This window comes from Heterodontus francisci, chromosome 29 (assembly GCF_036365525.1).
Source record: "Heterodontus francisci isolate sHetFra1 chromosome 29, sHetFra1.hap1, whole genome shotgun sequence".
Taxonomy (NCBI): domain Eukaryota; kingdom Metazoa; phylum Chordata; class Chondrichthyes; order Heterodontiformes; family Heterodontidae; genus Heterodontus; species Heterodontus francisci.
Window position 1 is genome coordinate 22,516,331 of NC_090399.1, and position 24,717 is coordinate 22,541,047.

General features: G+C 41.8%; 1 protein-coding gene and 1 long non-coding RNA gene across 4 annotated transcripts in view; one reads left to right on the plus strand and one right to left on the minus strand.

The window, feature by feature from the left end:
- On the minus strand, positions 1-22,725 carry LOC137346189 (uncharacterized). Of its 2 annotated transcripts, none has more exons than XM_068009582.1 (5): positions 22,146-22,705; positions 16,690-17,079; positions 15,568-15,732; positions 9,743-9,807; positions 1-4,728 (listed from the first exon to the last, which is right to left on the minus strand). In XM_068009582.1, the coding sequence occupies exons 1-5, from the start codon at positions 22,216-22,218 to the stop codon at positions 4,582-4,584; spliced, it is 840 nt and encodes a 279-aa protein (XP_067865683.1). In that variant the 5' UTR covers positions 22,219-22,705; the 3' UTR covers positions 1-4,581. The 2 variants fall into 2 exon arrangements, with proteins under 2 accessions (XP_067865683.1, XP_067865684.1); XM_068009583.1 differs by lacking the exon at positions 1-4,728 and adding an exon at positions 8,200-9,397 and having other exon boundaries at positions 22,146-22,725.
- LOC137346190 (uncharacterized) overlaps positions 22,161-24,717 on the plus strand; it is a 21,702-nt gene continuing 19,145 nt past the window's right edge. Inside the window, exon 1 of one of the 2 annotated variants that reach the window (XR_010968675.1) lies at positions 22,161-22,762. This is a non-coding gene — a long non-coding RNA (uncharacterized lncRNA). The remainder of the gene's footprint in view (positions 22,763-24,717) is intronic. The other variant, XR_010968676.1, reaches the window with a different exon arrangement.

Below are 24,717 nucleotides of genomic sequence, written 5' to 3' on the forward strand. Positions count from 1 at the left end.
TTAAACAGGTGAATAAAAATAATCCTTTTTATTTGAACCCAGGAAAAGCGTGTGTTGGCCTTTCACATTAACCATACACTCGGGTTAAGAAACACCCACATCTTCCTTGTCAAAAACATACCGATTACAGTCGGTAAAGGAAAAAAGAACTGGGGTTCAGTTCTCTCTTAATTCTGTCATAAAACTTTGCACTCAAGGTTGTTGAGAGTATGAGCTGATAATGAGTGATGAGGGCAATGGGGCATCTGGGACCTTGGTAAAAGACAGGACTAACAGTTGTCTCCATGACCAATGAGATTAAAGGATTGAGAAAGAAACAGGAAGGAATGAGGAGGAGGAAAAGTTCAATGCCAAATCAGGTAAAGAAGGACAAATAAAGAGGAAAAGAAAGCAAAATACTGCAGATGCTGGAAATCTGAAATAAAAACAGAAAATGCAGAAAATACTCAGCAGGTCTAGCAGCATCTGCAGAGAAACAGAATTAATGTCTCAGTTCTGATGAAAGGTCTCAGACCTGAAATGTTAACTCTGTTTCTCCAATCACATTTGCTTCCAGACCTGCTGAGTGTTTTCAGCATATTCTGTTTTTATTTTATATCAGAGGAAAGATTAGATTGAGAGAGAGAAACAGAGACAAAAAGGAAACTGTGGGGAAAATGCTTAAAATCTCCAACAAGGAATGAGACTCCACTCTTTTAACTATTCATTTTCTCCATCAGAGAGGTTGATTGACAGCCATTAACAGGGTATTTCCATTATCACTGGCAAGATAAATGATTCATTAATGTGTAAATGCAGCAATTTCATAAAATTCATGGGGAGTTGGAGTGAAGATGCCATTTTCACAAGGTGAATAGTGGAACAGTGCAAATTATCCAGCAATGTGAAGTGATTCACAATTCACAGGGTGTTCTTCACCATAAGACGCTGGATGATTTGCACATGAGTAATGAGGTGCTTTGTTCACATGCCATTATTTTTACAGCATAAAATTAACTGGATGTTCAGGGACACACAGGGTGCAGGATGGACTGGATACAGGGGGTCCCGGGGTGTAGAATAGACTGGATGTACAGGGGGACGTTGGGTCTAGGATGGACTGGATGTATTCGGGGTCCCAGGGTGTAGGATAAGGTCTGCAAATGAAACCCGACCCGAGCCCAACAGAACCACATCCGGCCCGAGCCCGACCCGACCCAAGTCCTTTAATTTTTTTCCCGCGCCCGACCCGACCCGACCACCAGAATAAAGTTGATTATATTAAAGAGGTTGTGTTGTACCTTCGATGGAATCACTCACTGCAGACTAGTGCGGACTGTTTCCCGCCTTGTGTCCGACCCGACCCGAGCCCGAATGCTGGACTCAGAAGAGCCACCCAACCCGACATGTCGTCGGGTCCGGGTATCCATGCTCTAGTGTAGGATAGACTGGATGTAAAGGAGGGAACAGCGTGTAGGATGGACTGGATGTGCAGGGGGTCCCGTTGTGTAGGATGGACTGGATGTACAGGGGGTCCCGGTGTATAGGATGGACTGGATGTACAGGGGGTCCCGGTGTATAGGATGGACTGGATGTACAGGGGGTCCCGGTGTATAGGATGGACTGGATGTACAGGGGGTCCCGGTGTATAGGATGGACTGGATGTACAGGGGGTCCCGGTGTATAGGATGGACTGGATGTACAGGGGGTCCCGGTGTGTAGGATGGACTGGATGTACAGGGGGTCCCGGTGTATAGGATGGACTGGATGTACAGGGGGTATCCTAAGTTGCAAGATTGAGTGAATGTAATGGGGATTAGGGAGGTAGGATGTACAAGGAGTCCCAATCTAAAATAGAAACAGTAAATGCTGGAAATGCTCAGCAGGTCTAGCAGCAACTGTGGAGAGAGAAACAGAGATAAAGTTCCAGGTCGATGAGTTCTGATGAAAGGTCATCAACTTAAACATTAACTCTGTTCCTGTCTCCACAGACGCTGCCAGATCTGCTGAGTATTTCCAGCACTTTGACTTTATTTCAGATTTCCAGCATTGGCAGTATTTTGCTTTTATTATAAAGGAGGTTTCGGAGAGGTTGGGTGGTCAGTTAGCTTATTGGTTAGATAGATACAGCATGGTGCAAAGTGATACCACCAGCCTGGGTTCAATTTCCAATTTTCATGGAGGCCTGCTTCCTTGCCTTGCCCCACACTCAATGGGTGGGGACTCTCAAGCTGTAGATTACTAATTGTCTCTTTCTAATGGGGAGAGATGGCTCTGGTCCTTTGAGACTACAGCTAAAACAATAAAGTGAGTCCCAATCTATTGATTAATCTGGATGTACAGTGGGGGTTGTTCCAGGGTATAAGATGGATTGCATGTACAGAAGGTCCTGGGATGTCAAATAGACTAAACATGTTCAGAGAATCTCTTGGATGGACTTGATGTTCCTACTCTATATAATGCAAATAAATGGAATTAATTGCCAAAACAGATATCTGTTACTCTCAGATTATTTTTTAAACATGGCAAATCATACACTCCACTCAAGCATAAATTAACTTTCATTTTTGAAAAAAAATAATCTGCAGGTTCAGTGTTGTGCAGGCATCTTGCAAGCTTCTCTGAGCCTCACATAGATGGTGTGGGCTGCGGTGCAGAGGTGTAGAAAGGGAGCAAAGTGTAAACATCGTCATGGAGCTGGCCCTGCTATTTTTGTTTTACATAGAATTACCTTTTGACACTGTTACAGCACAGAAACAGGCCATTCCAAATCACCCATCTATGTCGTTGTTTATGTTCCACACGTGCCTCCCCCATCTCTACTCCATCTTATTCTATCACCAAAGCCTTGTATTCCCTTCTCCCTCATGTGTTTATCTCATATTCATTCATGTTATTTGTCTCAGCCACTCTATGTGGTAGTGAGTTCCACATTCTCACCAGTACCTGAGGAAAGAAGTTTCTCATGAATTCCTGATTGGATTTTATATATTCACAAAAATCACAGAATCACAGAATAAATTGGTGCAGAAGAGGCCCTTCGGCCCATCGAGTCTGCATCGATGCATTAAAGACACCTGACCTGTTTACCTAATCCCATTTGCCAGCACTTGGCCCATAGCCTTGAATGTTATGACGTGCCAAGTGCTCATCCGGGTACTTTTTAAAGGCTAAGAGGCAACCTGCCTCTACCACCCTCCCAGGCAGTGCATTCCAGACCATCACCACCCTCTGGCTAAAACAGTTCTTCCTCAAATCCCCCTGAAACCTCCTGCCCCTCACCTTGACCTTGTGTCCCCTTGTAACTGACCCTTCAACTAAGGGGAACAGTTGCTCCCTATCCACCCTGTCCATGCCCCTCATAATCTTGTGCACCTCGATTAGGTCACCCCTCAGTCTTCTCTGCTCCAGCAAAAACAACCCAAGCCTATCCAACCTCTCTTCATAGTTTAAATGTTCCATCCCAGGCAACATCCTGGTGAATCACCTCTGCACCCCCTCCAATGCAATCACATCCTTCCTATAATGTGGCGACCAGAATTGCACACAGTACTCCAGCTGTGGCCTTATATTAATATACACAGTTATGTTATATGCAACTGTGGATCAATTAAGACAAAACAGGATATAGAGTAAGGGCTGGTCCAAATATAGCTACAATATAATTAATGCTGGTGCTTACTTTATATCTGCACAAGAACATAGGAAGAAAAAAAAGGGTCATTTGCTCTATCCCATTTGCTCAGAGGTCCAACTCCTGCTCCAGGATCCAGCGGGAGGGTTAAATTCCGATGATGTTGGATTGCCTCTCCTGTAGCCAATGGAAGGCAAAATCGTGTTGAGGGGTATAAATGTCAGCAGATACAATATCACCCGTTTCACACTGTGGCCTAAAATTACAATTACCCACATCGATACTGACTACGACTGAAATTTGTCACAATTCCTCACAGCAAATATAACCATGAATGAAAGACTGGCCTGCCGTGGCTGCAGTAAACTCTATTGACTTAACCCATTGTGAGACTGGAAACAGCTTTCATCGCCGTTAGTGCAGCTACTGAGAGCTCAGGAAATGAGAGAACCTCTGCTCCCTCTGTCAACTCAATTGTGAACCATTCTGCGGATAGTGTAACACGAACGATAGTGAGTCGACAGCCCGTGTTACATTCCCCTCGATTGCTATTTCAATTGAAGACTATGGGGAGAGATGTAACATGGGCTGCCGTCTTGCTATTGCCCGCTTTACATCGTCTGGCAGAGATCCACCCCCAACTCTCTGAAGGCTGGCAGGAACTCGTGGCCAAAGGGGTCCCCGACACTGCGGCTACATCCCGAGGAGCCTCAGAGACCCCGATTGTGCTCGGTGCTATAGAACACAGTAAACCTCTGCAGCTAGTGGATTTTCTGTGGTCCCATGGAAGGTAGGAATCCTTTCACTGGATTTGCTCGAGGCCCTGTAAAGTAGCACAGGCTTCATGGCTACTTATGCTGGCTGTTGTAATAGGCCCAATAGTCAAACTTTCTCCCATATCGTGACCCACTGTTCCTGCCAAACCAGGAAGTCGATCCATTTCCCTGTCAATCTTGAGCTCAGGCACTTCACCGCCTGTCCGGTTTTTTTGCCAAAGCATATATGGCCTCTGGAGGTCGCTCTCTTGTGTCAGGTTCGGCTGCTGATGTGTTTCTGGGCTCAGACCACTGTATAAGGCAGTACGTGAGCTCATCATTCGTTGTCGATGCCCGAACCTGCACAGAAGAGACAAGCACAGCTTACAGAATGTGGATAATAAAAAGTTCAACAACTGTTGAAAATGCACAACAGGGTCAGTCGGCATCTACAGGAGGAAGGAGGTTACTGCTTCAGTTACCGTTTCATCGTTCAGGAAACCTGATGTGGAAACCTGTCAAACAAGCGAGTGCAAAATGGCTCAGCTTTCGGCTGCCAATGCCTGCGAGGAGCATTTGGAACAGCAGGAGGCCATTCAGCCCCTCACGCCTGCTCCAGCAATCAATCATTCTGATCATGGCTAATCTGCACTTCAACACCATTTACCCACCTTTGCTCTAAATCCCTTGATACCTTTACCCAGTCTCGAAAAACCCAATTGACGCCCAGCATCCACAGTCTTTTGGGGGAGAGAATTCCAGATATCTACTAAACTTTGTGCGAATAACTGCTTCCCAATTTCTCCCCTGAATTGTCCAGCTCCAATTTTTTATTAGTTTGTGGGATATGGGCGTCGCTGGCTCGGCCAGCATTTATTGCCCATCCTGAAGTGCACTTGAACTAAATGGCCATTTCAGAGGTATTTTGAGAGTCAACTGCATTGCTGTGGGTCTGGGGTCACATGTAGGCCAGACCAGGTAGGGAAGGAAATCTGCTGTCCTTAAAAGGACATTAGTGAACCAGATGGGTTTTTTACAACAAAAAAAAAAGTTTCATGGCCATTAGACTAGCTTTTTAATTCCAGATTTATTAATTGAAATCAAATGTTACCATCTGCCATCATGGAATTCAAACCCATGTTCCCAGAGCATTAATCCAGGTGCTGAATTACTAGCCCAGTGACATTACCACTATGTCTCCTTCTCCCCTAATTTTAAGACCATGTGCTCTTGTTTTTGATTACCCCACACCTGAGAAAGGTTTCTCTGTATCTATCCTATCAAATCCTTTCAACATTTTAAACATTTCAATCACAATACCTTTCAGTTTTCCATAATTGGAAGGAAAGCTGGAGGTCCAGATGCTCTCTTTGAGCATTCCCGGTCCCACTAAAAAGGGCATTTTGCACCCCCCCCCCCCCCTCCCCACAAGCCTGTGATTTTCCAGCCATTCATCAAATGATCAGAAAATCATAGGCTGGGGAAGTAGAATTCCTGGGAGTGTCCCAAGCATGTTGAAATACAGAATCCAATCTGGATAGTCACGAAGCCAAATTAAATTTGAAATGTTTTATCTTTGCATTATCAAGAACCAAAGAGGTTTACATTTGGTCCATTCCACCTGCCCCGACTCTTTGCTGGAGCACACCTAAACTCATACCACTGCCCTGATCACTCCTCAGTTAGATGGACAAGATTTCAAACAAAGAAACAAAAACAACTTGCACTTATATACCACGTTCAACATAGTAAAACATCCCAACATTCTCATGAACAATCAAACAAAATTTGACACCAAGCCACATAAAAAAGATATTAGGCCAATTATCGCTCCGTCTACTCCCAATTATCAGTAAAGTGCTGGAAGGTATCATCAACAGTGCTGTCAAGCGGCACTTGCTGAGCAATAACCTGCTCAGTGACAGTTTGGGTTCTGCCAGGGCCACTCAGCTCCTGACCTCATTACAGCCTTGGTTCAAACACGGACAAAAGAGCTGAACTCCAGACTTGAGGTGAGAGTGACTGCATTTGATATCAAGGCAGCATTTTATCGAATATGGCAACAAGGAGGCCTGGCAAAATTGAAGTCAATGGGAATTAGGGAGATTTCCTGCTGGTTGGCGTTGTATCTAGCACAAAGGAAGATGGTTGTGGTTGTTGGAGATCAATCGTCTTAGTCCCAGGTCATCACTGCAGCACCATTCACAACTCTCAGATACTGAAACTGCCCATGTCCAGATGAAGCAAGACCTGGACAATATCCAGGCTTGAGCTGATAAGTGGCAAGTAACATTCGTGCCATACAAGTTCTAGGCAATGACCATCTCAAACAAGAGAGAATATAACCATCTCCCTTTGATATTCAATGACATCACTATTGCTGAATCCCCCACTAACAACATCCTGGAAGTTACCATTGACCAGAAACTGAACTGGACCAGCCACATAAATACTATGGTTACAAGAACAGGTCAGAGGCTGTGACTTCTGCAGTGAGCAACTCACCTCCTGTCTCCCCAAAGCCTGTCCACCATCTACAAGGCACAAGTAAGGAGTGTAATGGAATACTCTCCACTTTCCTGGATAAATGCAGCTCCAACAACACTCAGGAAGCTTGAAACCATCCAGGACAAAGCAGCCACTTGATTGTCACCCCATACACCACCTTAAATATTCATTCCCTCCACCACCGATGCACTGTGGAAGCAGTATGCATCTTGTAGATGGTACACTGCAGCAACTCACCAAGGCTCCTTCAAAAGCACCTTCCAAACCCATGACCTCTATCACCTAGGAGGACAAAGGCAGCAGATGTAAGGGAACACTCCACTTGCAAGTTCCATTCCAAGCCACACACCATCCTGACTTGGAACTTTATCACTGTTCCTTCACTGTCGCTGGGTCAAAATCCTGGAACTCTCTTCCTAACAGCACTGTGGATGTACATACACCTCAAGGAATTCAAGAAGGCAGCTCACACCTTCCATGAACAATTCGGGATGGGCAATAAATGCTGGCCTAGGCAGCGACACACATATCTCATGAACGAGTAAAAAAAAAAAAATAGGTGACTAAAAGCTTAGTCAAAGAGTTGGTTTTAAGGAGCATCTTAATGGAGGGAAATAGAGAAGTAGAGAGGTTTCATGAGGCCCTGCCTGCTGTTGTCTTGTCAAGGTTTGAGCCAATGCTGGTTAGGGCTCAGCTGGAATATTATTGTCTGCTATCTCTTCAGGATGTCTGATAACATGGCTCCCCATCATCATCTACTCCCAGTTAAAAAGAGGACAAACATTCTCTTGGAAGCCAGGTCAATCATTATAAAAGATACATTGCAAAGGAACCTAAAAACCTTTGCGATCAATGTAGTATCCTGGAAGGAGCTCATTGTGGATCGGATAAGGTGGCAGAACGATGATTCACCAAAACCATTGCCACTTTGGGATGCAACTGTGGAAAACAAGCAAGAAAGAAGAGCGAGAGATGGCAAAGTGACAGCAAAATGTAATAACATACTCCAAATTTATCTGTACTAAGTTGGATCCCAACTGCCTCTCACATATTGGAGTAGTGCGCTCAAGCTATGACTTGTTCAAATTGCCTTCACTATTTCCATGGTGTGGAGGTGGTGGCATAGTGGTAATGTCACTGGCCTAGTAGTCCAGTGGTCCAGGCTAATGCCCTGGGGACTCAGGTTCCAATGCTACCACAGCAGCTTTATATATTGTCAGTTTGCAGAAGGTGGTCTTTTGGATAAGACATTAAACCCTGTCTGTCCTCCCTGATGCATGCAAAATATTCCATTGCACTATTTTGAAAAAGAGCAGGGGAGTTCTACCCAGTGGCCTGACCAATATTTATCTTGAGTATTGCTGAAAAGAGACATTTTGTTGAAGCTTTTCATCTTGAACTCATCAGGACGACTCACAAGAATACCAATGTAAGGGAAACAATACACTTATACTGTATGAGAAGAGATTGCTGATTGGTTGGCAAGTAGACTCTGATTGGTAGAGGTGTTGCCAGTCTTTGGGATACAAAATTTGAGCAACAGGTGAAGCTAGCTGTTTCACGCAGCTACTCTGCAGGAGCAACACATGTGGTGTTCGCTACAAACACGATGCTGCCGTCAAGCCAAAAAGATGTTCTGCCTATCACACAAATGAGTAATGTGATAAAATAAATTTCAATTCCAGTGTGATGCTAGGTACATAGACCGTACGTCCCATAGACTGGCAGATAGTATCAAATGTAATGTCCTTTCTGCTGTTCGCAATGAGCAAGGTACAGGCCGCACCCAACTAGCCTGTGCTTGCAAAACTCAAAACATAGTGTCCAACATTAGATGTGATTCTGTAATTGGAAAACATTTGTTAAATAATCCTCAGGGTGCTAAGAGTTACACTGACATCCAATTCAAGATTGTCAGTAGAGCTCGCAGTGTATTGGCAGCTACATCTATTAATACACAGTGCCCTTTCTTTGCAGACAGAAAGAACACGTACAAACATTACATTGGTTTTAGCTGAACAAAATAAGTGACAGCCATTCGCTGATTCATTCCTCAGGGCAATGCCTTGACCAGAGACAAGTTGCCCCGGTTTAGATCTCAAACAAAGCTTGGCAGCTAATGTCAGTCACCATAAACTGATACATTCTCCATGGCAATGCCTCTACCAGAGTCCACTTGTTACTTGCCACTTATTAGCCAAAGCTTGACTGTTGCCCAGGTCTTGCTGTATCTGGACAGACTGCTTCAGTATCTGAGGAGTTGCGAATGTACGATGTTCAGGACCAATCAGCAAACATTCCCATTTCTGACCTTATGATGGAGGGAAGGTCATTGATGAAGTAGCTAAAGGTGGCTGAGCCTAGGACACTACCCTCAGCAACTCCTGCAACGATGTCCTGGGGTTGAGATGACTGGCCTCCAACAACCGCAGCCTGCCTCAAGAACACCACTTCCAGCTTCTGTAGTCTCTCCACATAACCAAAGACCCTCATCCAGAATTCTCCTGGAGTTATTCCGGTACTGGTAATTGGAAAAATAAGGCACGTGGATTGGTTTATTTCATCTGGACTGTCTCACAGTAAGTCAAACATGTATTAGAGAGTAATTTTAACTTAAGTCACCAGGTGGGAATCCAATGGATCAGGTAGAATACTGGTTTTACACTCTGACCAATATTACTCTGACTCCAACAGAGAGTAAAACTGCTTGGGCTGGAAAACCTATGTCGCACCCAATCCCATCAGTGTCCCGATGAGCAGGTTTGGTTAAAATTGCCACTCAGGAGAATTGGATCTCAGTGAGGAAAAGCCACATTTGGCAAAATTGATATTGCAACAATCTCATACTAACCCACTCCTTTCTTACCTCTACCAAGTCTTGCCTCGTTCCTCCATTAGGCTGAACAACTGAATCATGTTGTCGATGACAACCTGAATTAAAATATTCAGACAGGAACAGAATTTGTTATATCATATGTGAAGGATTAAACATAAAGCTATTTAAAATGTGATAAAGTCACTACTATAAAAAGAGATGGCAGAATGAGCTTGTTTATACTGTTTAATTGGTCACTGCAAGTTCCAATTTTGCATTTAATACTTTGACTTGTTTTAATTTTTTCAGAAGCTCCAGTTTTACATTTACAAATCTGTAGAATATAAAGAAGTGAGGCAAGTCCAGCCAGATTGTAAGAACTTCAGAGGTCAATAAAGAATTTGGTAACAATTCTGTTAACTATTTTCCAATATTTGTTGTACATGCATTATTTAAACACATAACGAATTGATGAGAAGTCAGATAACCCATATGCATATCTTACTATTGCCCACCAAGTATCTTTAGTGGTGTAATTATTCCGCTGCATTTTTTTTCAGTAGCAGTGTAATGCGCTTTGTAAATTTGCAAACCCATCATGTCCAGTAGGGTAAATCAATAATTCATGGTCAGTAGTTATTAAAATCAATAGTTCAATGTCTAGTCATCATATAAATCAACAGTTTGCGCCCAGAAGTAATGGCATAAATAAATAGTTCATGTCCAGTATTCATTCAAATCAATGATTTGCATTGAGTATTTGTGTAATCTAATAGGTCATATCCAGTATTCATTGAAATCATTGGTTTGTGTCCTATTTGTCCTGTAAACCAATAGTTCACATCTAGTAGTCATGCAAATAAATGGTTTATGTCCAGTAGTTATGTAAATCATGGCCCATGTCTATTCTATTAGAAGGATTAAGGTCTCTCCTAGACTATGTTCATTCCCCTAATATCCTAAACAGTAATTTCAAGGCTTCTCTCTCATTTATTTAAAACCCACTCCCTCTACCTATGAGATTGAGTTGCAACCCATCAGTCTATCATTGAATGCCAGCTCACACTGAAGTCTATTACCCAGTGATCACTGGTGAAATGAGACAGACCACAAACCGGACAGGTTGCTAAAGCTCCATGGAGCATACGAATTAGGAATGGAAGTAAACCATAAAGATCATAATGAATGGCGGATCAGGCTCGAAGGGCCAAATGGCCTACTCCTGCTCCTATTTTCTATGTTTCTATGTAATCTATCTCTGCCACCTCCTGAGGAAGAGTTTCAAAGTTGCACAACTTTGAAAGAAAAAAATTCTCTTCATCTCTGTCCTAAAAGGGCAATCCCTAATTTTAAAAACAGTGACCCCTAGATCTGGACCCCACAAGAGACACCCTTTTCCACATCCACCTTGTCAAGACCATTCAGGGTCTTATAAACTTCAATCCAGTCTTCTGTCATTCTTCTAAACTCCAGTGAAAACAAGCCCAGTCTGTCCATCCTTTCCTCATAAGGCAAACTGCTCATTTCAGTTATCAATCCAGTAAACCTCCTCTGAACCACCTCCAAACCATTTATATCCTTCCTTACATAAGGAGACCAAAACTGCACACAGTATTAGAGAGGAGGTCTATGTAATGCCCTGCATAACTGAAGCTTATTCTTATTTTCAATTCCTCTCATATTAAATGATAGCATTCTATTAACCTTCTTTATTACTTTCTGTACCTACATACTAGCTTTTGTGACTCATGCACTAGAACACCTAGATCCCTCTGCACTTGGAATTCTGCAGTCGTTCTCTGTTTAATTAATACTCAGCTTTTTTATTCTTCCTGCCAAAGTGAAAAAAACTTCACATTTTCCCACATTATTCTGCATCTGCCATATTTTTTGCCCACTCACTCAACTTATCTATCAGTCTGCAAGCTTCTTATGTTCTCGTCACAACATACTTTACCTATCTTTGTGTCATCTGCAAATTTAGCTACCATGCCATCGCTCCCCTCATCTAAGTCATTGATATAAATTGTAAAAAGTTGAGGCCCCAGCACAGATCCCTGTGGGACTCCACTTGTCACATCCTGCCAATCAGAAAAGTACCCATTTATGCATATTCTTTGGTTTCTGCCAGCCAGCAAATCTTCTACCCATGCTGATATGTTACCCTCTATTTTACGCAATAACCTTTTATGTGGCACCTTGTCAAATGCCTTCTGGAAGTCCAAGTAAAATACGTCTGTGGGCTCCCCTTTATCCACAGTATTTGTTACTCCTTCAAAAGACCTGCAATAAATTGACCAAATATGATTTCCCTTTCACATTCTATTCCCGATTACCTTGAGTTTTTTTTAAAGTGCTATAACCTCCTTAATGATCGATCCTAACACCTTTCCCATGACAGACGTCAAGCTAACTGGCCTATAGTTACCGGTTTTCTGCTTCCCCACTTCTTGAATAGAGGGGTTATATTTGCTACTTTCCAGTCTGATCAAACCGTTCCAGAATCTAGCGAATTATGAAAAATTAACACCAATACATCTACTACCTCATTAGCCATTTCTTTCAAGACCCTAGGATGAAGGCCATCAGGACCCGGGGACTTGCCAGTCCACAGCTCCATCAGTTTGCTCAGTACCACTTCCCTGGTGATTGTAATTTCACCAAGTTCCTCTCTTCCTTCCACCTCCTAATTTATAGCTATTGCCAGAATGTTTTTAAGTATCCTCTGTAGTGTAGACAGAAGCAAAATATTTGTTAATTTCATCTGCCATTTCCTTATTATCCACTGTTGACTCCCCATTCTCACTCTCTGGAGGACCAACACTCACTTTACTTATTCTTTTCCTTTATAAATACTTTTTTTCCCCAAAAATATACTGTATTGATAAAAATCTGTAAAAGATACATTACAAAACCATTCCAAGTTGACATTCCAGAAAGTGCAAAAGAAATCAGTTTCCTGCAATACTGAACGCGAGTTGCCCCACATCTCTTCCATTCCATCTTACATGCAATGTACATTTGCATTACACAGCAAAGCCATATTTTGGTGCATACAGCCCGAAGGGTTTTACAGGGTTCCAGGTTCCTTTTTAAATACCTGTAGAAACTCTTGCTATAGGTGTTTACATTTCGAGCTAGCTTCCTGTCGTACTCTAATTTATTTCTCCTGATTAACCTTTTAGTCATTTTCTGCCATTCTTTATTTTCTGACCAATCATCTCACCCGCCACTCATCTTTATACAATTCTTTGCATTTTCCTCAAGTTTGATACTTTCCTTAACTTTTCTTTAGTTAAGCATGGATGGTGGGTCCTCCCCTTAATTTTTCTTTCTAGTAGGAATATACTTATTCTGAGTATTCTGAAATATCTCCTTAAATGTCTGCCACTGCTTCTAAGAACATAGGAACATAGTTTCAGGAGTAGGCTATTCAGTCCATCGAGCCTGCTCCACCATTTAATATGATCATGGCTGATCATTCTCTATTGATCTATTACTGGCCTAGTAGCCCAGTTCACTTCAGCTAGCTCAGTTTTCATGCCCACATAGCTGCCCTTATTTAAGTTTAAAATCCTAATCTTAGACCCACTCTTCTCTCTTTCAAACTGGATGTAAAATTTAATCATATTGTGGTCGCTGCTACCTAGAGGCAGCTTTACTCATTAGAGGTCATTAATTAATCTCTCACATTACACAATACCAAGTCTAATAAACTTGCTCTCTGGTTGGTTCCAGAATGTGCAGCTCTAAGAAACTATCTCAAAAACATTCTATGAACTCATCATCCAGACTATTATTGCCAATCTGATTTTTCCAATTTATATGTCGATTAAATCACCCATGATTACTCCCATTCCTTTATCATAAGCACCCAATATTTCTTCTTTTGTACTTCATCCTACATTGTGGTTACTGTTAGGGGGTTGTATACCATTCCTACTAATGACTTCTTTCCCCTACTATTCCTCATCTCTACCCAAATTGATTCTACATCCTGATCTCCTGAACCAAGGCCATCTCTAACTATTGCACCAATGCCATTCTTGATTAACAGTGCTACCCATCCACATTTACCTAGCTTCCTATTCTTCTTGAAATGTCATATACCCCTCAATATTCAGGACCCAATCCATAATGGCTATCAGATCAGACTTATTTACTTCAATGTACACTGTCTGTCCACTTTGTTATGAATGCTACGTGCATCCAGATACAGAGCCTTTAGTTTTGTCTTTTTGTCTTGCATTCATCATTAAACACTGATCTACTCTCAGAACATCATCCCAATCCTCTTCCTTTCTCTATAGCTGTCACTTTGGAAAGAGAGCCCTCTATCCTGCCTCAAGACACTCAGGGAATTAAATGGAGGGAATGATATGCAGAATATAAATTCTTTGAAGATGTGACAAAACACATTGATGAAGGAAGAGCACTGGATGTGGTGTATATGGATTTTAGCAAGGCGTTTGATAAGGTTCCCCATGGTAGGCTCATTCAGAAAGTATGGAGGCATGGGATACAGGGAAAGTTGGCTGTCTGGATACAAAATTGGCTGGCCCATAGAAGTCAGAGGGTGGTAGTAGATGGAAAGTATTCAGCATGGAGTTCGGTGACCAGTGGTGTTCCACAAGGATCTGTTCTGGGACCTCTGCTTTTTGTGATTTTTATAAATGACTTGGATGAGCAAGTGGAAGGCTGGGTTAGCAAGTTTGCCGATGACACGAAGGTTGCTGGAGTTGTGGATAGTGTGGAAGGCTGTTGCAGGTTGCAACGGGAATTGACAGGATGCAGAGCTGGGCTGAGAAGTGGCAGATGGAGTTCAACCTGGAAAAGTGTGAAGTGATTCATTTTGGAAGGTCGAATTTGAATGCGGAATACAGGCTTAAAGACAGGATTCTTGGTAGTGTGGAGGAACAGAGGGATCTTGGGCTCCATGTCCATAGATCGCTCAAAGTTGCCACCCAAGTTGATAGGGTTGTTAAGAAGGCGTATGGTGTGTTGGCTTTCATTAACAGGGGGAGTGAGTTTAAGAGCTGCGAGGTTATGCTGCAGCTCTATAAGGCCCTGGTTCGACCACACTTGGAATATTGTGTTCAGTTCTGGTCGCCTCATTATAGGAAGGATGTGGAAGCTTTAGAGAGGGTGCAGAGGAGATTTACCAGGATGCTGCCTGGACTGGAGGGCATGTCCTACGAAGAAAGATTGAGGGAGCTAAGGCTTTTCTCATTGGAGCGAAGAAGGATGAGAGGTGACTTGATAGAGGGGTACAAGATGATGAGAGGTATAGATAGAGTGGATAGCCAGAGACTTTTTCCCAGGGTGAAAAGGGGTATCACCAGGGGGCATAATTTTAAGGTGATTGGAGGAAGGTTTCGGGGAGATGTCAGAGGTAGGTTCTTTACACAGAGAGTGGTGGGTGCGTGGAATGCACTGCCAGCGGTGGTAGTAGAAGCAGATACATTCGGGGCATTTAAGTGACTCTTGGATAGGTACATGGATGATAGTAGAATGAAGGGTAGGTAGTTAGTTTGATCTTAGAGTAGGTTAAAGGTTCGGCACAACATCGTGGGCCGAAGGGCCTGTACTGTGCTGTACTGTTCTATGTTCTATGTTCTAAGAATTGCATATCAGATGATCACCTGAAGTTGGAGTGAAGAATAGGAGGAGGATGGGGGCGGTGCAGGAGCTGAATGTCCCTCAATCTCCACCCTATATGCTGAGTAAATTCTCCAGAATGGTAGCTTGGCAGGTCCATAGTTAAAATTAGCATCCATTGAACTAACTGGAGCCGTGATCAGGCCTTTTTGCCTCTCCACTATTTGGTAACGACTATTCACGGTTGTAAATTCTAATCACCAACAACAATCAATTACCTCTGTATATCTTGGTCATCAATAAGCAGAAGCAGATGAGAAGAATGAGGAGGCACACAGCAGCAGAGACACGGATATGTGTATCATCCCATCCAGTGCCTGAGGGTGTTGTTGTTTGGTTCTGTGGTGACTCTGAAACCCCTGGGGTCGAAGCATTCTCACAGTCTGTAATGAAACACTTGGATTATTCTCATCACAGGAGCTGAGAGAGTTTAAGTGGCAATTGCTGATGGTCTATAATTTGGGAATGACATCATTTACAGTTACACCAATTAATATTGACAATTGAGAAAATTTGATTAAATAAATATGATGGGATAAAATCGGACATGGACAGGGATGCAATACAGTCAGTTACCCATTATATTGGCCCTCCAATACTCAGTTCATTTGACTTCAATTATATCTTCTCCAGTGCCTTTTTATAAAATAGAGACCAACTGTTCAGTCTTCCAAACATGGTCTAAACTAGGTCCTATACAAATTTAACACAACTTCTCTGCTTTTCAATTCTATCGCCGCCCCCACCCCCATCATGAACTCGTGCTGTGTTTGCTTTACTTATGGCCTTATTAATATGTCACTACTCTGTGATGTGTATCTGTACCCCAATCTGTACTCTGTTCTTCTACCCAATTTAGACAATTATTTTCCAATGTGGTTTCCTTGTTCTTCCTACTTGTTATCTATATTGAAATTCATTTGCCAATTATACACCCATTCTGCAAGTTTATAATTGGCTTCCTGTATTTCATTATAGTCCTCCCCTCTATCAACTGTACCCCCAAATTTGTCACAAATTTTGAAATTGTATTTCTAATTCCCCAGTTCAAATCACTTATGCAAATAGCGAACAACAATGATCCGAACACCGATCTCTGTGCAACATCATTTCCTACCTTTTGCCAGTGAGTAACTCGGTTTAACTCCCTACTCTCGGTTTCTGTTTTGTATCCAGTTTACAATCTATCCTGCTATTTGTCCCCAAACTCCACATATTCTGACTTTAGTCATGACTCTACTATGCGGGACCAGAAGGCCTTTCGGAAATTTAAATAGTGCGAAATAATTAAACTAATTTCCCCCTTAAATGGGTGGAATGGTCAGACTGTGAATTCCTACCTGTCCCGGGATAGACTGTTAAAGTAACATTGCCTTTACTGCTTGTGTTTCCACCTCTATAAACAGTTATCAGATAGACGCCGCTGTCACTGAGCTGTAAATCCCGCAGTAACAAGGATCCATTCTCGGGGTAGAGGTGGATTCGCTCCCGGTAGGAAGGAGTGGTCACCCGGTGATCTGAACAGTTATAAGCGGATCTGTCAGGGTCTGGAGAGCAGTTTGATCGCATCAGTCTCACAAATGGAGTGTATCCGGGGAATAAACACCACTCTATGGTTAAAGTGGAGTAGGGTGTGAGTGTGGAATAGGAGACAGGGAGAAGGACAGACTGATGCACGGTCTCGTTCACTTCTCTCTGATGGACGCTCAGAGTAACCCGACTTCCAGAGGCTGCAACAGCAGAAAAACAAGAAATCAGCTTCCAAACATTAGACACTGTTAACCCATCAATACGTTAAACAAGTAACCCAACAGTGCAGAAAGAGAAACAGAGAAGGCCCGTGACAGTCGGAAAGCCATTTCAGCTGTTGCCCCTTCCTCCGCGCTGGTTACAGACAGTTCAGCGTTTAGAAAGGAACAAATCAAATGGGAGGGGGACAACACAGTAACCCCCACACAGGAAAAGTAATAGAATGGCCTGTAAAACCTGAGGTGGGGGGACAGGAGAATGTTTTAATGGCAGAACTGATGAAGACAGGAAGAAAAATGAGACAAATCGAAGATATTTACAGGACACTGGGGTAGTAGATCTTGACTGTGCAATAATGTGAAACAGGTGCTAACGGCGAGCTGGCAGTCCGATTTCCAGCTTCCCCGTCCTAATTCCCATTGGCTTCAATAAGTAAAGCAAACTGCCAACTCACTATTACTTTTACCATAAAATGATTATAGCCCAGAAGGAGGCCATTCGGCCCATCAGGTCCGTGCCAGCTCATTGCAACAGCGACTCAGCTATTCCCACTCCCCGCCCTTTCCCCATCGGCTGCAAATGTTCTCTCTTATCCAATTTTCTTGTGAACGTCAATATTAAATCTGCCTCCTTTGCACGCTCAGCCAGTGCATTCCAGCTTTTAAACACTCGCTGAGTAAAAATAAAGTTTGTTCATATGCCGACATTGGTTCTTTTGCCATTCACGCCGGACGGTGCCCTCTGGTTCTCGACTCTTCTGTCAATGGGAACAGTTTCTCTCTATTGACTCTGTTTAGACCCGCCTTGATTCTGAACCGCTCTGTCACGGAAAGTCAAGGTCTGAATTCTTCTAATCATATGTTCTTTTGTCTTCTGCCTCCATCACTTCTGACATTTAACCATCTCCTGTTCTTCACAGGTTCTTGTTTTCTCCTGTGCGATAGTTATGCCTTTTTTAAACATTCCCTCGTTCCATCCTTTTAAAATACTTTGCCATCTCTAATATATTTCAGTTTTGAGGCAGAATCTTTTTTACTCATTCTTGGAATTTAAACATTTGTTGCCATCCGTGGTTGTCTCAAACCAGCTACTGGTTTGAGATTTGATAGAACTGAGTGGCTTCAGCGGGCAGTTAAGAATAAGTCATGTTATTGGTGAGGCTGGAGTCACGCATAGCCCAGACCAGGTAAAGGAAATTAATGAACCAGTTCAGTTTTAATAACCCAACAGCTTTACAATCACTATTACTGATACCAGCTTTTGACTTCCAGAATCTGAAACGGAATTCAAATTCTCAAACTGCCATGGTAGGCTAGAAACTTTCATCCTCTGAATTATTAATCCAGATCTCTAGGATTAGTAATCCGGTAACACAACTACTACACATCTGCACCCAAAGGCTTGTGTTCTCTCCATAGATGCTGCCTGACCTGCTGAGTGTCTCCAGATGATGTCTGGAACTCCCTTCCACAAAAAAGTTGCTAGATCAATTGTAAATTTAATCCAAAAATTAATAGATTGTGAATCAAAGGTATTGAGGAAAATGGCCTCCTTCTGTTCCTAGGTTCCAGCATTTTCTGTTGCTGTTTTTGATTTCCTGCATTTGCCAAATTTTACTTTTGTTTATCCATCTTTTCAGTTTCAGCTCATAGTACTGATTTACTAAATTTTGGTGATGGAGCCCTCCAATCATTGTAATTGTGACACTTGAAACAGAGATCAGAGAGAATCTTCCCACTGTATGTGCTGGAAATATTATAAATACAGCGGGAACATTCCTTCTAGTCTCTGTTCGTTAGGTCTATAAATTCATTAAATACCTGACTCATCCTGGAGATGGTTTACAGAAACAATTATAAACTAGAGATTACAGTTTATGGTATAACATGCAAACCCTTAATATATTTCTAAGGTATTCATATATTATAGTGGATACATTAATGCCTTTAATATAAAGGGATGAACAGTTATGTTAAAGCAGATAGAGTACATAGGAACATTACAATATTGAAGAAAGAGTAGGCTGTTTAGTCCTTCAAGCCTGTTCCGCCATATGATTTAGATCATTGATGGCTGTACCTCAATCCATTTATATTTCTAGCATTTCTTGTTTTATATTAAAAATCAGGAAGCATGTTTTCGCACAAAGGGTAGCGGAAATCAGAAACACTCTCCCCTAAGAGGCTGTGGATGTTGGGCCAATTGAACTTTCAAGAATGAAATGGACAGATTTTCTTTTCATGATATAAAGGATAACCAAGAATATGGTTCAGGAGCTGGTAAATGGATTGAGGTAAAAACAAGAAATGCTGGAACCACTCAGCAGGTCTGGCAGCATCTGTGGAAAGAGAAGCAGAGTTTCGAAGAAGGGTCACTGACCCGAAACGTTAACTCTGCTTCTCTTTCCACAGATGCTGCCAGACCTGCTGAGTGGTTCCAGCATTTCTTGTTTTTATTTCAGATTTCCAGCATCTGCAGTATTTTGCTTTGATCTTCCTGAATTTTACTTCTGAATAGCTTCACTCTAATTTTAAGAGCGTGTGCCCTTGTTCTGGATTTCTAAACCAGAGCAAATATTTTCTATCTGCCCTATCTAATCCATTTACCATGTTAAACATTCCAAATCGATCACCCTTTAGCTGTCTAAACGCAAGGAAATACAAATCAAGTTTATGTAACCTTTATGACGACCTTTTTTTGTACCATTGCATTGTACTTTATTGATTTGTGTATTGGGACACCCAAAGCTCTTTTCTTAATGTAAGAGATGCTTTAACTCCGAGGAGATAAACGTTGCATTTAAATAGCTCTTTGTACAATGTCAGGACATCCCAAATCCCATTAGTTTGAAATCACAAAATACCTGCAATTTTATGGAAGAACAAAGCAGTGAGAATTTACATTAGGTGCCTTTACTTCCTCCACACATCCCGATATATTATGTCTTCCTTTCCTTCCTTCCTTCCTTTTGGCCTCCTTGTCTCAAGAGACAATGGGTAAGTGCCTAGAGGTGGTCAATCATTACTTCTCTTTGATGAGTTTAATGGGCATTTAATGTGGAAATCCAGTAAGCTCTTAAAAATAAAGGGGAGACTAAGGGCGGGATACTGTTGTGTGAACATCAAACCTCCTTTTAAATGCATCGATGCTGCCCTCTTCAACCGGTCCATGTGACAGCAAGTTCCACAATCTCATCATTGTGCGTAAAGAAATTACTCCTAAATTCTTTATTTCATGTTAGTGGTTGCCTTATATTTATGTCCCCTTGTTGCTCAGGTCACCACAAATGAAACACTTTCTCCATTGTCCATCCTATTGAATCTCCCCATAATTTTTAAGAAGGTGGTCCACTAATACAATGCTTTCTGGCAGTTTTATATTTCATTTTACACGGTCTTTGCTTCTGAACAGCAGAAACCAGTACTTTTGTTACATTGTATCATGGCATCACTAATTTGGTTTTGAAAATGAATGATTACTTATAACATTTTAAACATTTACGCTGGGATATGTGGTAAGGAATGTTTTGGCTGATTAGCACATTAATAATGATGTCCATCATTTGCACACCATTACCTTTCCCGCAATTCTGGCTCATTATTCTCTGACACTTATTTGCATGTTTTGTTATATCTATCCCAAACCCCCTTTAGTCCTCTACTAGAGATCCAATGCTGCATGTTTCAGATTTTCATTAACCTCTGTGAAAACGTGCTTCCCAATTTCATTCCCGAATAGCACATCTCTATTTTTAAGCTTGTGCCCCCTGTTCTGAATTCCCCCAAAGGGAATAGTTTCTCACTATCTACCCTAACCAAACCCTCTCCTATTTTAAACACCTTAATTAATTCACCGCTCAACCATCTAAAGCCAGGAGAATAGAAATCAAGGTTCTGCAACTTCTTGTACCTATGTGCTAAAACTTAGTGATCTGTGCACATGGACATCCAAATCATCTTTCTTAAGCTAAGGGGAGATTTAACCCAGGACGTCCCAAATCCCATGAGTTTGAAATCACAGAACACCTGCATTTTCAAAGAGTAAGGCAGTGAGAATTTACACGTATGTGCCTTTCATTCCTTGGTATGCCCCAAAATATGTTGTCTACACAATGACCACACTTCAAGAATAACCAATTTGTCCATAAACATAGAACCTTTCACAACTTCAAGATGTCCCAAAGTGTTTCACAGCCAATGAAGCAATTTTTGAAGTGTAGTCACTTTTGTAATGACGGAAACACAGCAATTTGTACACAAGCTCCCACAGACAGCAATGCGATCATGACCGGATAATCTGGTTTAGTTATGTTGATTGAGGGATAAAGATTGGCCAGGACACCGGGAAGAACTCCCATCCCCTTCAAATACTGCCATGGGATCTTTCACGTCCACTCGAGAGGACAGATGGGGCCTTGGTTTAACATCCCATTCAAAAATGTCAGCCGAGAGTTTGTGCTCAGGTCCTGGAGACTTGAATCTACAACCTCCGAGGCAAGTGTGCTACCAGCTGAGCCGCAGCTGACAGATGAAATAAGCTAAACGACCACCTAGCCTGGTCTAGATGTTGGCCGGGACAGGGATTTTTTTTTTTACTTGAAAAGGTAAAGGAAGCCTCCACACTGTCGAGCACTCAGTACTGAAATATCAGCCTAGATAATGCGCTAAAATCTTGGGTAACCCACAATCTCCCTACTTAAAACCAACTCTCCTAACTATTCCCAGTTGACATTTAAGAAAACACGCACACGCGAGAACATCTGATACATTACTACGAAAAGACTTGAGAGATCAGTTCAGTCATTCATAAATCCCAGCTACACTTAACTCAGTGAAGAACAGTAACTGGAGGGCAGATCGTGACGGGGATTCCACCTGTTCACAGGAGCCCGACTGAATGAGATCTCAAGGAATGAGTTTAGTTTTATTCACTGTAGATCAGTGAGCGATTAAACCCCAGCTCCGATTTAACACAAGCAGTCAGACAGACAGTCTAGGAGCTCAAATAGAATTAGATGATAGTAAATGTGAAAGAAACGTAAACTTACCGGAGGGGGAAATAAAATAACTGATGAAAAGGAAAATATTGGTGAATTGACCGTGATGTATTTCCCTACACATAGTGAGCTCCGGGTACCCACCTCCCCGTTATCACAGTTAAGCGACCCCGAATGAGACGGAGCAACAGTTTCTCATGCGATTCCGTGCTGGCAGCGGAAGTGACCAGATCAAAGTCAGTGCATGTCAGAAATCAGAAAAAAAAAATTAGCAGGTTTTTAAACAGAAATTGCGCAGGTGGGTGTGACACAATTGAATGAAGTGGCATTGCTTCTCGAGATGGGATTCCCGGTGCAGCCTGATTTACACACCGGGTCAATTCCCTGTCTAAACCATCAGTTTCTACACATTTGATCCTGCAAACTTCCCGTTCCTTCTTTCCACAGCCACGGTTTCAGACACATCCTGGAAGCCTCTTGCGGCATCTTCACGCTTGTGGTGGTGCAATTGTCTGTTCCAGCCGAGCGCCGTAGCAAAGACATTCAGAACATGTCCTTGGAACAAAAAGAAAAGCAAATGAATTTTGAATAGACGAATGACTGATTTCCGGCTCCTACTTGTTGTAGTAAAGTGAACTCTCACCTCAGTTCCTGCATAGAAGGAAAGGGTAAGTCTGCAAAGATTTCAACCACTAATGCAGTTGGAAATAGTGTAATAAGGTAATTTACATCCACCTGTGAGGGTAGACTAGACTCATCTGCAAGAGGGCATCTCTGATAGTGCTGCACTCTGTCAATACTTGCACTGAATTGTTGGAACTTTAAACTTGAGTTATGCTCAAAACCAGTTAAGCCCGTGCGCTCTTTTATCCTATTTCAAGATTCAATTTGCCCCGCCTGCTCTGGTATGCGATACCATCATGGCTGATCATCCACTTCAATGCCTTTTTTTCCCCACATTATCCCCATGTCCCTTCATGTCATTGGTATTTAGAAATCTGAAAATCTCTGCTTTAAACATACTCAATGACTGAGCTTCCACAGCCCTCTGGGGCAGAGAATTCCAAAGATTCACAACCCTCTGAGTAAAGACATTTCTCCTCATCTCTGTCCTAAATGGCTTCCCTCTTATTTTGATAGCCACTAACAGGTCAAATTAAAATTTAGAGTTTAGTGTAGCTATTTCAAGTTATTTTCAGTAATTTTAAATCAAGTTGCTCATAAGTGGATAACCTTATTAAAATGCATATTTATTTTAGTAATTAGCCCATTCTCAGCTCAATTAATCAAACTGCACCAGGTTACCATTTTTAAATACATCAATTAATGCTTTTTTAGCAGAAAGGAATAAAAATAAATAATGAAATTCCATTACAATGCTCAATCGCACTGGTTTATGGTACAAATATTGTTTATGATTATGCAGATGAATTTTAATCAAAACTTGAACTGTAAACTAATCAGCACGGTTTCAAGTGCATATTGGGTGCAATTTCCCGATTGCGCCCAAAGTGGAAAGTCTACCACATAGTGTTCAAGACCCCGGAGCATGAAACATTTTGAGATGGCCTGTGGTCATGAAAGGCAACATAGAAATGCAAGTTCTTTCTTTTAGCTTGAGATCCCATTTCTAGGTATGGAATGGGTTGTCTATCTTATGCTTTTAGTAACATGTTGGAATATGAAAGGTATTGATCTCTAGGGACAAAATAGATGTGATGGTAGTTTGGAAATGCGAGTGGTTGTTTCTTTTAACATAAATAAAAACAGAAAGCGCTGGAAATGCTCAGCAGGTTTGGCAGCATCTCTCCACAGATACTGCGAAACCTGCTGAGTATTTCCAGCACTTTCTGCTTTTAGTTCAGATTTCCAGCATCCACAGTATTTTGCTTTTATTTTAGTGTTTCTTTTAACAAAACAATTTAACTTTCAGAGAAAACAAGGGGGTTTTTAGCGAAACGTGCAATAGTCAAACAATAATGAACTGGAAGTTGCTGAGAAAGTAAAAGTATGTAAACGATTCAGACCATTAATGATGTGTTGATTGGCCAGCAAATTCCTTTGCCAGCATCACAGCCCAAAATTACACGCCACGTCCCAGTGTAAATGCTTAATGTGTAATATCTAATCATTTTCAAAACTATTTAGTGATGTCATGATACAATATAACAAAGAGCCTGGTTTTCTGCTGTTTAATAGCAATGACTGTGTGAATGGAATTAAAAATTGCCAGAAGACATTGTGCCAGTGGGCTCCCTTTTTTACAATTACGAAGGGGTCAATAGGGTAGATATGAAGGAACTGTTCTCAATTCTCAGTAACTCCAGAATCAAGGGGACGTAAATTTAGGCTCGTCACTAACAGATTAAATAAAGAATTTTGAAAGTAATTTCTTTACACAGAATGATGAGATTGCGAACTCACTACCACATGGACTGGTTGAAGCAGATAGCATGAAAGCATTTAAAAAGAGGTTTGATGCTCAGACAAAAACATCTCACTCTTAGCCCCCCTTATATTTTTAAGAACTTCCTGGATTTGTACACTAGATGCTCATTAAACACACTGCAGAAAGTTAAGTCGAACAATTAATAGCCTTATTATGTTTTTAGCAACTTGATAA